Source organism: Thunnus thynnus, chromosome 22 (genome assembly GCF_963924715.1).
Source record: "Thunnus thynnus chromosome 22, fThuThy2.1, whole genome shotgun sequence".
In the NCBI taxonomy this organism is placed as follows: Eukaryota; Metazoa; Chordata; class Actinopteri; order Scombriformes; family Scombridae; genus Thunnus; species Thunnus thynnus.
The window spans coordinates 21,470,956-21,484,174 of NC_089538.1; the positions used below are offsets into that span (position 1 = coordinate 21,470,956).

General features: G+C 37.1%; 1 protein-coding gene across 1 annotated transcript; it reads right to left on the bottom strand.

Annotated features, from left to right (window-relative positions):
* Positions 1-565: 565 nt before the first annotated feature.
* LOC137174392 (type I phosphatidylinositol 4,5-bisphosphate 4-phosphatase-A-like) lies at positions 566-10,692 on the bottom strand. The gene is made up of 7 exons (XM_067579634.1): positions 10,404-10,692; positions 8,608-8,789; positions 7,381-7,487; positions 6,408-6,519; positions 6,127-6,179; positions 5,913-6,003; positions 566-3,060 (listed from the first exon to the last, which is right to left on the bottom strand). Exons 1-7 carry the CDS (start codon positions 10,504-10,506, stop codon positions 2,917-2,919), a joined length of 792 nt encoding a protein of 263 aa, XP_067435735.1. The 5' UTR covers positions 10,507-10,692; the 3' UTR covers positions 566-2,916.
* Positions 10,693-13,219: the final 2,527 nt, after the last annotated feature.

The window sequence follows — 13,219 nt, forward strand, 5'->3', positions numbered from 1 at the left end:
AATTATCCTCCACAATTACTGTTTGTTATGTATTTTTACAGTTATTAGGTTTATCCGAAATACTAGATCTATAAAAAAAATCGTCTACACCTGTCACGCATGATTAATAGTATAAAATAAGAAAATTCACTATTTATTACTGAGGTTCTATTAAAATGAATAACAGGATATACTCTTTATAATCTAAAAAATGTTGGAATTATCCTCCACAATTACTGTTTGTTATGTATTTTTACAGTTATTATGTTTATCTGAAACACTAAATCTACAAAAAAAATAATCTACACCTGTCACGCATGATTAATAGTATAAAATAAGAAAATTCACTATTTATTACTGAGGTTCTATTAAAATGAATAATAGTATTATATAATAATGATAATAATAATAATAATAATAATAATAGTATTTTTACAGCAGTTAGGTTTATCCTCTACAATTACAGTTTGTTATATATTTTTTCAGCAGTTAGGTTTATCCTAAACACAAATTCTACAACAAAAATCATCTAAACCCGTTACACAAATGATTAATAGTTTAAAATAAGACACACTGGAGTCAAGAGGACCTTGTTAAAAGTATTACTTTGTTTCACAATGTACAAAAAAAAACAACAACAATCCACTCACCTGAATAACTGTGACAGAAACATACAGTAGTAGTACATCAGTACAGTGTAGTGCAACATGTTTCACAGTCAGCGGATACTTACATTAATCAGCCACAAGGGGGAAGCAACAGCTCTGATAATTCTGTATAATCCAAAACATCCACAGAATATATTTACACTTAAACAGAGAAGGAGACACTCCATTTATTAGTTTAGCTGAATTTAGTTTCAAGTAAGATACTGCATGGATTATTATTTGAAATCGATCAATCATTCCCTGTGTGTCATTTCATGTTAAAGAGTGACTCAAACAGGAAAACAACACTTTTAGATTTTGATTACAAAGCATTTTTCTTCTGAAATCTTACATGTTGTAATATTTTCACTTATTTCTGTCCTTTTTAGGTGGAAAAGTTATCCCTTTATCAACCCAGATTCTTAAAGTATCAGAATATGTTTTAGTTTCTGTGACACAAATAATTTTCATTGAACAGCTGTTGAAACAAAACATAAGTAAATCAAATTAAATGCTCCATAATACCTGTGTGAGATGATGTGAATGCTGACATGCTACTAGACTGACTTCTAAGAATTGAACAAAAAATGATGCCACTTACTGTTAATGCCTGCTTATTGATTTACAAGTTTCCCATTGTACATCCATTATAGACTAACTCATCAAATTCTATACCAGTTTCCACTAGTTTTGCCTATTTTCTTTATACTTATTAAAAGCTGTTTTTTTTTAAATATTATCTGGTCTAATTAGCGTGTTTTATCACAGATAAACTCATATCAAGGAAAGCCTTCCTGTGTTAATCAAGTATCATTTACATCATGTTTGAATGTTGATAATTAACATCATGATCATTAAAATAAAACAAAATAAAATTACTTAAACTGCAATAATCTGTCACAATTTAAATCAGTGAAAGCTAGTTTTTTTTCCCCATTTTCCCTTTAAAAAGGTGCCCTGTGGAGTTTTCTCGTAAAAGGAACAAAAAGTTGTTTACAGTGAATGTTTCTCACCAAAACGCATTGTGTATTCTTCGTGTTCAGTGTATTTCCTTCCATGTAAAACAATTGCAATGCCGATTTTTTTCAGTATTTTTTAAAACCTGCATTGTTTACATCTTTGTATACTAGCAGCTTGTAGCTTCTTCCAGGTCTTTGTTGGCACATTGCCACCATTTCTTGGTGCGTTGCCACCACCTGTAGATCAGTGGAATAACGTGTAAACATCGGCAGGACTGTGTATTGCCTCACCTGCATGCATGTGCATCCCCGTGCATTAGATAAACAAAACTGCTCCATTGTAAAAAAACTCCACAGAGCGCCTTAAATGTCCCCGAAACATCAAGCATATGTAGTTCTACGTGTAAATTGTATTTACATGACATGATATGTGCAATTTGGCTTATTTTAAGTTCATGAGATATTTTTAGTGCTTGGTCATTGAAAAGAAGTTAAAATGGTGAATGAATGGAAGATTTATTCGCTCATTCACCGGTTTGATCATTGTTCTGCAAGATGAAAAAAAAAAGAAATGTAGTTAAACACTGGTTAACTACTACTGGCCGTTTGATTTTGTCCTTGCGTTAAATGCAACGCCGAGTGATCCCGGAAAAAACGGTTCAATCCAAATTTATCATCCAGCACTTTTCAGCTGAAATTTAAATACTAATGCCGACATAAAGAAAAAAAAAGGTAATTTGGGATTCAGTGGCGGGTTCGTTTGGTTTGGAACAAAACTCTTCAACTGGACCCAGAAAATTTTCACAGAGAGCGAAGACACACAAGAACATCGAGTTAGGTCAAAGGTTGGAATGAATCTTAATTAAAAAATAACAAAAATAAACTCATCCTGTCTCTTTCTTCCAATTTGCTTAGTTTGATTACAATTTATTATTGTTTTTTTCCCTCTATTTTGGTTTGATTATATAACATAAAGACTAACAAAAACCTTCCTGTATTTCTGTCGACATTTAACAATGAATATTATATCGTTGTGAACACATCAGATCAACCTCTTTGCACACTTGTAACAACAATCCCCAATTTGTGATGGTAAATAGAGTCCTTGTAATCAACTAGGACAATGAGCAGTTTTCTTTCCACCACTGGCAGCTCATTAAATCCGTCAAATAAATTTGAATGCTGAGTTAATTTTTAATATCTTAAATACAACTTTTCTTCTTTCAGGTGACCACAGTTTATACCAACCACTGTTTACCCTCCTTCTCTACATATCAACCAACTTTCTAACCTTCCTTCCTTCTTTCCCTTCTCTTTCTCTTGTAGTCCCTCTACGTGATGTTGGATATCGGGTCGCTAATTTTCAGACACCTCCAGTAGATGGTTCTCGCCATGGTGAACAGAGCGAGCAGGATCAGCAGAGCCCATGACACGTAGATCCCTTTAGATTCTCTGGCGCGCTGCAAAGTACCATACTGACAACAGACACACACACATACAGAAGTTTATAAGACTTTGAACACATTGAAGGAACAGAAAATCAGTCTGATAAGTACTAGAATGTTTTATAGTGTTTATAATCAGTAGATCAGAGGTTAAACATGAATCTAAGAGGTCATGAGATGATTTCCTGGGTAGTAAACAAAGACTGTTACATAAATTAATGCCTATTTTCTGAATTTTTTGCTTCTTTTCTTTCCTCTTTTTTTGTTAAACTACAATTTCCAAAGCATTTAAAAAATGATTCAAATGAAACAGTCTGAGAAATGAAAACCTCTCGTCAGTTGCGCTTGCTTAAGTAGACACTGCTTTGTATTCAAAGGTCACATGCAAAAAAGGTTGGGAAGCACTGCTGCAGATTAATAGTTTAATGAAACGCCGCTATCAATATTTCAGATGGTCTTTTTTTTTTTACTATTACATAAATATATTCATGCTTTGCATAGTCTTACATCACCCACAACCAGTGAAAGTGAAAATAGTTCCTGCCAGTTTATAAAAAATGTAATTTTTGTACCAGATTTTGCGCTAATTCTTTGTAAAATTGTGTATGGAAGTTCATTAATGACTAAACCACTTATTAACATTGAATATTTGTTATTAAATGACCAAGTTCCATATTTAACACCTGAGCCAATTCCATTCGCTAATTAAGTTTTTAAGACATTTTTAATACCACATAGAATGTAATTTAATACATTTTTCACTGTCATACTGGTCAAAGTATGGAACCAGAAGGGGACAATAACAATTATTAATTAACTACATGAATTTATAGACATTTATGTCATATTTTCAATACTTCCAAGCTGTATAAACAATAATTTCTAGTTATGTAAGCCTTTTAAATATCTCCTAATGGCATTTCAGACCTGGCAACCCTGGACGAATTTTTTTGAGTTCCACTTCCCTGACCTGATTCATCAGATGCAAATCACTGCTGTTCGCACAATAAATAATGGTACATAATTTGCAAACATGCGTACATCATTTTCATACATGCAGCAGTCAAACGGACAAAAATTTAAGAGATACAGTGATATGAAAATTCTTGATACCGATATCAGATTGTTTACAAAAATATCTGCAGATGCCACTTCACACAGCTTACCAAGGAACACTATTTCACTCAGGCTACACACTAACCTGCCACTACTGCTGCATTTATATAGTTTCTATTGTTTACAACCTCCACAATGATCAAACTTAAAGCCAATTTTATTTTTGAGAACATTTTCAGCTAATTTGAACAGATAATGACAATGTAGCTGTAAAACCCAAACCAGCCTAAACAGACTATTTTGTGGCAACAATGAAATAAATATTTTAGAGCTGTTTAATACAAACTGTTCTCCTTATATGAAGGCTATTATTTAATGGTGTGATGACCTAATGACAATACAGGCTGAATATGAACATGACTGTTGAAACTGTAGAAGTCATCACATCCCTCCTTACATATTGTACCTTTTTGCAGTGAGGGGGTGTTTCCTTGAAATTTTCTTGGAGTAGGCAAAGTTACAGACTACAATCCCAACACACACACACACACACACACACACATCATAGGTCACTTTTGGGGACATTACACAGACTTACACTAATTTCCTGGGGACTTACTCTTACCCTAACCATGACCACTGACCCAAAAATTAACCTTTTACCAATTGGGGACATGACTTTTGTCCCCAGTTGGACAAGCCGTCCCCAATTAAATGGTTTGAAGTCAGAAATTTGGCCCCAAAAGTAGCTTATGACAGACCCGCACACACACGCATCTGTCAATCATGACCATCCCTGCTTGTTATTTGGGTGAAGGCATGGATAGATAAAGAGAACTGGATACAGCGTCGGCGGTGACGCCCTGTTCATTCCTATGAAAATTGCTCAGTGGTGCATGAAGCCAAGAAAGTTCAACTTCTTCCGAATTGCTTCTGCATCTGTGCGGCCCATAGAGCAAGCGCAGTAGTGACTTTTGCTGGATGAGTCAGCTACTTCTGGTTTAGCCCTCCGGCTAACTTGATTTGGATAAAACAATTCAATCATGCAGCTCTTTCAGGCTTTTGAAATGTAATCGGACCGAATGGATCAAATTCTGACAGTGAGACAAGTCATTTCATGGGGGTTGTGACGCTCAAAAAAATGTATCCGCTGATTCAGAGACGCCTCTTTCACAATGTAAGTCTATGGGAAAAAGTCTTTTTGGGCCAGTGTGTGTCATGTGACATTATAATTACATGGTTTGGCAGCTATGTCAAATTTGCTTCAAAGCCTGCTGTCTTCCTGTATCCAGTTCTCTTTATACATCCATGATGAAGGCTGGAGAAATGAAAAGAATCTGGCGCTATGATTGGTCATTCTCTTCTTCTTCTATTGCTTTTCCGCAGGCTACACACTGTTGCTTGCGCTTGCTGTTAGTTGCGTACAGGTTGGCAAGTCTGCTTTTTTAAATTTTTTTTGGAGGAAATTGAATTAAATGCTGACCTACAGATACCCTGAGCTCAGAAAAGCATTGAGTTGACATTATTTTGTCACAATACTTGGTTGCTAAAAACTTGCAACAGGCTCTTGTTCCTCAAAGTGGTCTTTATAGAGGTAAATAAAGGTTAAATTAATTTTAAAAAAACAAAAAAAACAAAACAAGATTTGCTGGCCACACATGAATGATTTTAATATTTATGCCTTCATCGTTTTACATCTTATTCTGGGTTTTACAGAAGATTAGCTTGAAATACTAAAACTAGATTGATACTAAATTTGCTCTACCAACTTCTGAGTCATCACAAAACCATAGTTACTCTCCACAAACACACACATAAACACATACCACAAGTCCTGCAGTGGAGGCGGCGAGCACTACGAAGAGCAGGAAGCACAGCAGGCTCCTCCTCCTGGGGTACCGTCGGCCGACAGAAGAGCTGGAAATCACAGACGGAGAAATGAGTTTAAAAAGAACATCCGTAGTGTTCAAAACAAGCAGCACTCTCTCACACACACACACACACACACACACACACACACAGATACAGAGAAGTACTTACACTTTTCGGCAGTGTGGACATCTCGCCAAGGTCCGGTCTGAAAACTCTGTCCACTGGGAGAGAAAGAGGAAGTGAAAGGTCTGTGTGTGTGTGTGTATCAGTTATGGGTCTGAATCTTATTAAATGCAGCAAATAATTACGTTATGCAGCAACTGCGGTAAATTAAAAATAAAATAATAAAAGAAGTGAAATTTGTTTTGTCATTTTTTAATGCATGACTGCTTTCGTGTGTGTGTGTGTGTGTGTGTGTGTGTGTGTGTGTTTGTGTGTGTGTGTCCTACCAGGAATGTGTTGGAACAGTGTCCGCAGATGACTCTGATGCCGACGGGCTGATGCTGCGGTTCAGGACTGTCCCTGCCGATGTGAACTGGTCCCAGGTTGATGATGCGTTTACTGGCATAAAAAAAAAAAAAAAAAGTGATGATTTTCAACAACATCTGGTGTTTATTCACACTTGAATATGTGATCAAGTGTGAGAAATTGAGTCTTAAAACCATCAAGTACCAAAAACTGCCATCATGTTTGGTAAAATTCATAATGTTTCTGCTTATTCTTCATTTATTAGGATTTGGTCAGTTTCAGACTTGTGTAGCTGCTTGTGTTTAGACAAAGTTTGACTTCCTTAGTTAGTTCAAGTTTTTTTTTGCAGAAATCATGTTACCCAGTCACACTTCTCAGTTAAAAATGTCAGAGCTTTTTCTGTCTGGTTGTTTTGACTTTTTTCTCATTGTCTTTGGGGAAATACAGCACCAGTCAAAGGTTCGGACACACCTTCCCATTCACTTTAATGAGGAAGTGTGTCCAAGCCTTTGACTTTGACTGTATATGTACGTATTTTTGATAAAACACTGACAGCCCCACAAGTCTGTTTGACTTTCAACTGTAGAAACAACAACTTAAATAACATTATAACATCATTTATACCAAAAGAGATGAGGAAACATTGGTGAGTGTTGCTCACTCTCTGCTGTTTCAGATCTGTTTTTCCACGTACAACTTTTTCGCTTTCAATCCAGTGTTCACAAAAGAAAAAGGGTGTCATGATGAAATGAAACTTCTCTGTGTGACTAACAGTGATGACTTGATTTCTGCAGAACCTGTGTGTCTGTGTGGTGCAGCTAAAATAACAGCATCTCATCCATGACTACTGCTGAATGACTGCTGGGTTGTTTTTTTTCTGCACAGATGGTATGACTACAAGCCAACACTGAGATGGGTGAAAAATAATCCCACACTGTTTTTTTCCCGTCTCACCAGTATGGTCTCGGACAGGCGATCCTCTGCGATGTGACTTTGCAGATCAGCAGACAGTTACAAGGACAGCGGACGTACTTTTTTCCAACGGGAGCGTTCTTAATCGGCTGCAGAGAGAAAGAACAAAGACACAAACCAGAGAGAGGAATAAGAAACCTAAACCGCAACAATTTTTCACCGTCAGTGTATAGATTTTCCTGATCTTTGAGGTTCTGAGTAACTGTGACACCATCAAGCAGAAATTCTGCACATCTTCCCAGATGAGACGATCGATAGAGCTCGGAAAGACGAGACACCGATGTCTGGTTGATGAACACTCAAAACAGCAGCCTGTTGAAACATTTCCAACATGCTAAAATGTTAACGTATCTCGTGGCTGTTGCGGTTATGTGGTTTGCGTCTTAGACCACCAGGACGCCCCCCATGAAAATGTTTCTGTAGGGGAACTAAAATGCTGAAGCAGCAAAAAAGAACATGACACGGCACATAATAAGCGGAAATTACGAACGTAAAAACATGCAAAACTAATCATTTCAGAGCGAAAACATGACACAGACGTGTAGGAGTTAAAGTGCTGATATGGTCTAAAAATCAAAAACAGAACAAAACGCCAGAACTTGAGTAAAACTGAAAGGAAATGTTTCTAAAAAATTCCCCCTAAAAATGTGTTTTTCTTGGTTGGTTGGTTGTCAAAGCTTCACTGTTGTCACATTTGTCTGCCTAAAAGGGGGAAAGTTTCTCTCTGCTTCTCTGAAAACCTGAGTTTAAGGCCTGTACTTACCAGGATGACTTGTGACATCACAACTAGTCTGTAGCCAATCGTGGTCCAGTATTTAATTTCTACAAGGCTGATGTGTAAAGTTGAAGCCTTATGTCCAGCGGTTAAACTTTTGAAGTGAACAATATTTACATAATCATATATTTTAACACGATAAGTTAACTTTTTTTTGTGGAAAATCCATGTCAGACACAAATTGTTTTTCAAATTAGAGTGTGTCTTTTTCATTTTTAACTTAATTGCTGCATCTTGTTTCATTCCAGGGTGAAGAGATGTGATATAATAATATACTGTAACAAATTTTATGACTGTGCAACCATGTCAGTCAGCTGTGAGCGAGAATATGCTTGTTTTTCAGGATTAAAGGCCAAATCCACCAGTTGAACATCCTGAAAGCATAACACGAGACTCATCTACAGTGTGTCTGAACCTGCGTCTGTACGACTCACCGTAGCTTCGTTGCAGATGCTACATTTCACCACATGCTGATGTGTTTTGCCCTCCACCGATATGGCGCTCTGACAGACCCTGCAGCTGATGACCGGAGCGCTGCTGCTGTCCGGGCTTCCCTGTGGTGAGTAGGGGGGCGGAGGCTCACCAGGCACCACCGCACTGGGGAACGGCGCCAAACCTGGAGAGGAACAACCAGGAGGAAATGGTTCAATTATATTGAGACAATGTTTTCTGTTGTTAGGTAGTTTTGTTTGACATTTCTGGACTACTGTCAATACAGCACCTGAGTTTTTGTATAAACAAACATTTCCCAAAAATATATATAAATAACCCCCACCCTCCCTGCTGTAACCACACTGGATGATCCATTACATCATTTGCACCATTAATTCCCTCTTCAAACATAAGCTAACAACTTATCGCACCCCTTTTGCAGTGAGTCATTCATTGGTCTGCAAATCAGTATCAGTTATCGGCGAGTGACGCACCCAAAGGCCAAACTTTATCAAGTGTACTACAGGACAGGAGGAGAGATAGAGGCCGATTGTGACAATGACGATTTAAGTTCAGAGTTAAGAGGAAACTACACATAAAGGGGAGAATTAGAAGGAAGAGATACCGTAGAGATTAAGATCAAGTGTTCATCACATGTTCCCAGAATCAGAGCTGATGTGATCAAATGTTTGTTTGACCGACAGCCCGAAACAAAAGATACTCAATTTACACTGATATAAAGACAGAAAAATACAGCAAATCCTCACATTTAAGAGGCTAGATCCAGAGAATATTTGGGGTTTTTACTTCATAAATGACTCAAACAGTTAATTTAGTAAACAGCATGTACAGCAATGAAAAGAATAGTAAGATACAATATTTCTATGGATGTTTCTCTGCTTTACTTTTGTTATTTTACAAGTGGTTCTATGATCAATATCTGGCTAAAATATTAATAGTGGCTTGTATAAAGGCTACAACGCGGAGATGGGGCAAAGCTGACCTGCCAACTCTGGATTAATGGATACAGATGGTTGAAGAAATCTACTTAATGGAAGAAGTGACACACATTATGACACTGCAAGAAAACCTAATGGAGACAAAGTGGGAGGACTTGACATTATACTGAAGGGAGAAAACAACACTGTACCTAAATGTAAATTGACAAAGATCTGTTTGACATATACATAATTCTGACTTGATTTATAGAGGTTTTCCCCTCACGTGTTTGTTATTAATTTGCATATAAGAACAATAAAAATAGAGAGTAAAAAAAAACTATTAGTTGGGTATAAAAATAGCTGTCAGCTAAGTTTCTGATGATCAACTATTGATCAATCGACCTCTGCTGCAGGATAAATAATCTATATGAAGATTATAACAGCTTTATTACAGCAAATAGAAAGCCTGGGTGAGCTTTGACCTCTTGTCAACAATGTAAACCACCTCCCAGTCAACTAACAGAAAGGCTTTCACTTCTGTCTTTAGCCATCTTATATACTACATATCAATTTAATAATACTTACTAGGGTGTGTTAATATTCGAGAGTATGATATTAGCAAGGTTGGTGACAGCCTACAGACGTTAATTAACTTTATTAGCAGGGGTTGAATCTCCTGTACGAGCCTGTTAACTGCATTGTTTACTGCTAGCTAGCTAAATTAGCTTGCAAACTGACATTTGTTTACAAGTTCTCGAGCCTAAATACAAACTATAAATGCTCTGTCTTGCAGTTATAAAACATATAAATATGTATGTATCGTGCTGTTAAGGGGGCAAACTAAACAGCCGACATACTTTGAGGTTTTGACGGATATCCATGCGAGCTGCCCCCGGGAGAGAAGCCGTTGGTCCCGTCGTGCTGCTCGGACAGCAGCGGCGACCGTTCCCCGTCCGCCATCGCTCCAAACACCCTCAGGAAAAGCCTCTGCAGCGGCGGGAAGTCCTCGGACCCCCGGTGGAGATTTCCTGGAAGATCTGTACAGGAGATTTCAACACCCGGAGCCTGTCAGTTAAGGGTTTTTGACATCCACATGACACGGCGAGAAGGCTGAAGGCGGAAGCGAAACAACAAAAACATGTGTCACATGACTGTGATCTGAGTCACACTTGTGATGGACAGCGCGCTCGACCAATGAGCGGCCTCGGTGAGGAGGTGGGCGGGTTCAAAGAGACGTTGGTTGATCGCGCTGTTTGACGGTCGGGATGGGCCGCGTTCAAATATTAATACAAAGCGTCCTTCGCTGGGTGTTTGTAATACCTTTTACAACCAGTGAGTCAAGGCAGCTCCCAGTTTTCCTCCAGGTTTAGTTTCAGAGGTGAGCAGGACACAGTAAAGTTGTCTTAAATGTTTAACGACCCACCTTTGTTTGTATAAAAATTTTAAAAAACAAAGGTGGGTAGTTAAGATTTGAGATTTGAGACACTGTAAGATAAGATTCAAGAGAGTCAAGATGTTTTATTGTCCCACGCCTGCTATTATTATTATTATTAGTCATATTCCTACTATTATTATTGTTGTTATTAATATTGTTGTTGTTGCTGTGCTTCTCTCTGTCTCCCTCTCCCCTCTTCCCCTCCTTCTTTCTCTCTCTCTACCCATCCGATTCTTGAGAGAGACTGGGCAGTTTTTCCTTGCTGCTGTTGCCAAGTGCTTGCTCATGAAGGGAATGTTGGGTCTCTGTAAATTATAGAGTACGGTCTAGACCTGCTCTATGTGAAAAGTGCCCTGAGATAACTTCTGTTGTGATTTGGCGCTATATAAATAAAATTGACTTGACTTGACATGCACAGCAACATAGCAGCTGGCAATAATGACGGCAGTGGAATTTGACCTCTTCGAGTATCTTAAAGTATGTAATAAAACGAGACAGTAGAGGAAGATAAGAGAGAGACGAGATAAAATATATACAAATATACATTATATTGCACATTAGTTGGTTCGAAGGTGCAATATTGCACATAAATGGTAAATATACAAATAAATGTACTGCACATTAGTGATGAGAGATAAATACTTCTGCTAAATATATAAATGTTGTATAGTGGGGAAAAGAGTGTGTGTTTTTGGTGGGGGGTGAGTAAGTGCATAGGAAAAAAGAGAGAGAGAAACTGTATGTGTGTGTGTCTGTCTGTCTGTTAGATAAGATAAGACTTTATTAAATTCTAGAGAGAATATTTGCATGTTACAACAGTGCAGGAAACAAGGAAACAGAAGTAGGAGTACCGTAATAAACACAACAATAAAAAGTCAAGGTATATATATATATTTGTTATATATATATGTATATGTATATATGTTTATATATATATATATATATATATATATATATATATATGTACACTCTATCAGTCAAAAGTCAAAAATGTATGTTGTTTGTTTGTTTTTTTGCCTTGAAATCATTGAAAGCAGAGGTTAAGTTAAGAGGAGATAAGGCTTGCAGAATCAGTAACCTCTTTTAAATCACTTCTTAAAACCCATTTCTACAGACTTGCTTTTATGTAATGTTGTCTTTCGATCATCTTTCTACCATCTTTTAACCTTTTTATCATCTCTCTATTGTTTTTCTTTGTTTTCTACTGCCGTCTTCTTAATGTCAGACTTGTTATTGCTTTATGTGTCGTGTCTTTGCTTTGCATTGTACTGACATTGTCGACTTGTCTCACAAAGCACTTTGTAAACTCTGTTTTTAAAGGTGCTATATAAATAAAGATATTATTATTATAAGTTACTGACACCTTGATAACTTTCCAGAGCTATAAGATCCTGCTTTCATAGTAGACAGATTCCTGACACTGCATTTTCTGATTGATTGATTTACATTTTGTCACATCAACCCTTGCATTTTTAAACACAGTGGCATTTTTCTTTTGAATGCACACTAAGAACTGGTCACTCCACCCTATCAGACTTTTGATGGTAATAGTTTTCAGACATGTGTCTACCCAGGTGGTGAGTGTTTTCAGATGTCACATGGTTCATTGTTGAGACACAAATTTGTCTGTATGTACTCCTTCATTCATTGCTTCAGATCAAGTTTTGGAGTCAGTCCAGCTACCAATGAAGTGGTTTTTCTCATTAGTTTGTGGTAAATCGTGCTTCTGAAGCACATAAAAACTAAAATGTGCCTAGTCAAATATAGTCAAATGATCACAGACTAACTGACGCACAGCAAACCTGGGGAAGTGTAGTATTCCAGTGTAGAAAACTGTCAGCCATATCCTTTAATATACTCTCAACATCAACAGCTCCCAATTCACCAATGGCACAGTCAGACAAAAACTCACATTCCAGTCGTCAGAGAGATGATTTTTTTTTTGAACTGTTGATGTTGTGAGCTTATCAAGACTCACAAGAGGACATTAAAGAAAACAGCAGTATAAAAATGAACAGAAAGTTGTAGCAGATGTAGAAATACAACATACCAATACTTCATAATTGACGAAAGAGCAGGGGTAATGTGGCTGAGATGGTAGATTTCTATCTTCTGTTTACATTAATGTTTCTCTTTATATTTGTCAATTCTAATCATAAACTTGTAACCAGGACATGAGACATTTCCTTATTCCAGACCATTTCCTTGTGTGTTGTTTGCTTTTAATCTAATCATTCT

What these genes read in the sequence shown, in the direction of transcription:
- LOC137174392 (XM_067579634.1), bottom strand. Translation starts at nt 10,506, where the DNA reads ATGGCGGACGGGGAACGGTCGCCGCTGCTGTCCGAGCAGCACGACGGG. An exon ending in ACTGTTCCAACACATTCCTG is followed by an intron (nt 6,180 to 6,407) that starts GTAGGACACACA and finishes TTTCTCTCCCAG; the next exon opens with TGGACAGAGTTTTCAGACCG. An exon ending in TGTCCACACTGCCGAAAAGT is followed by an intron (nt 6,004 to 6,126) that starts GTAAGTACTTCT and finishes TGTGATTTCCAG; the next exon opens with CTCTTCTGTCGGCCGACGGT.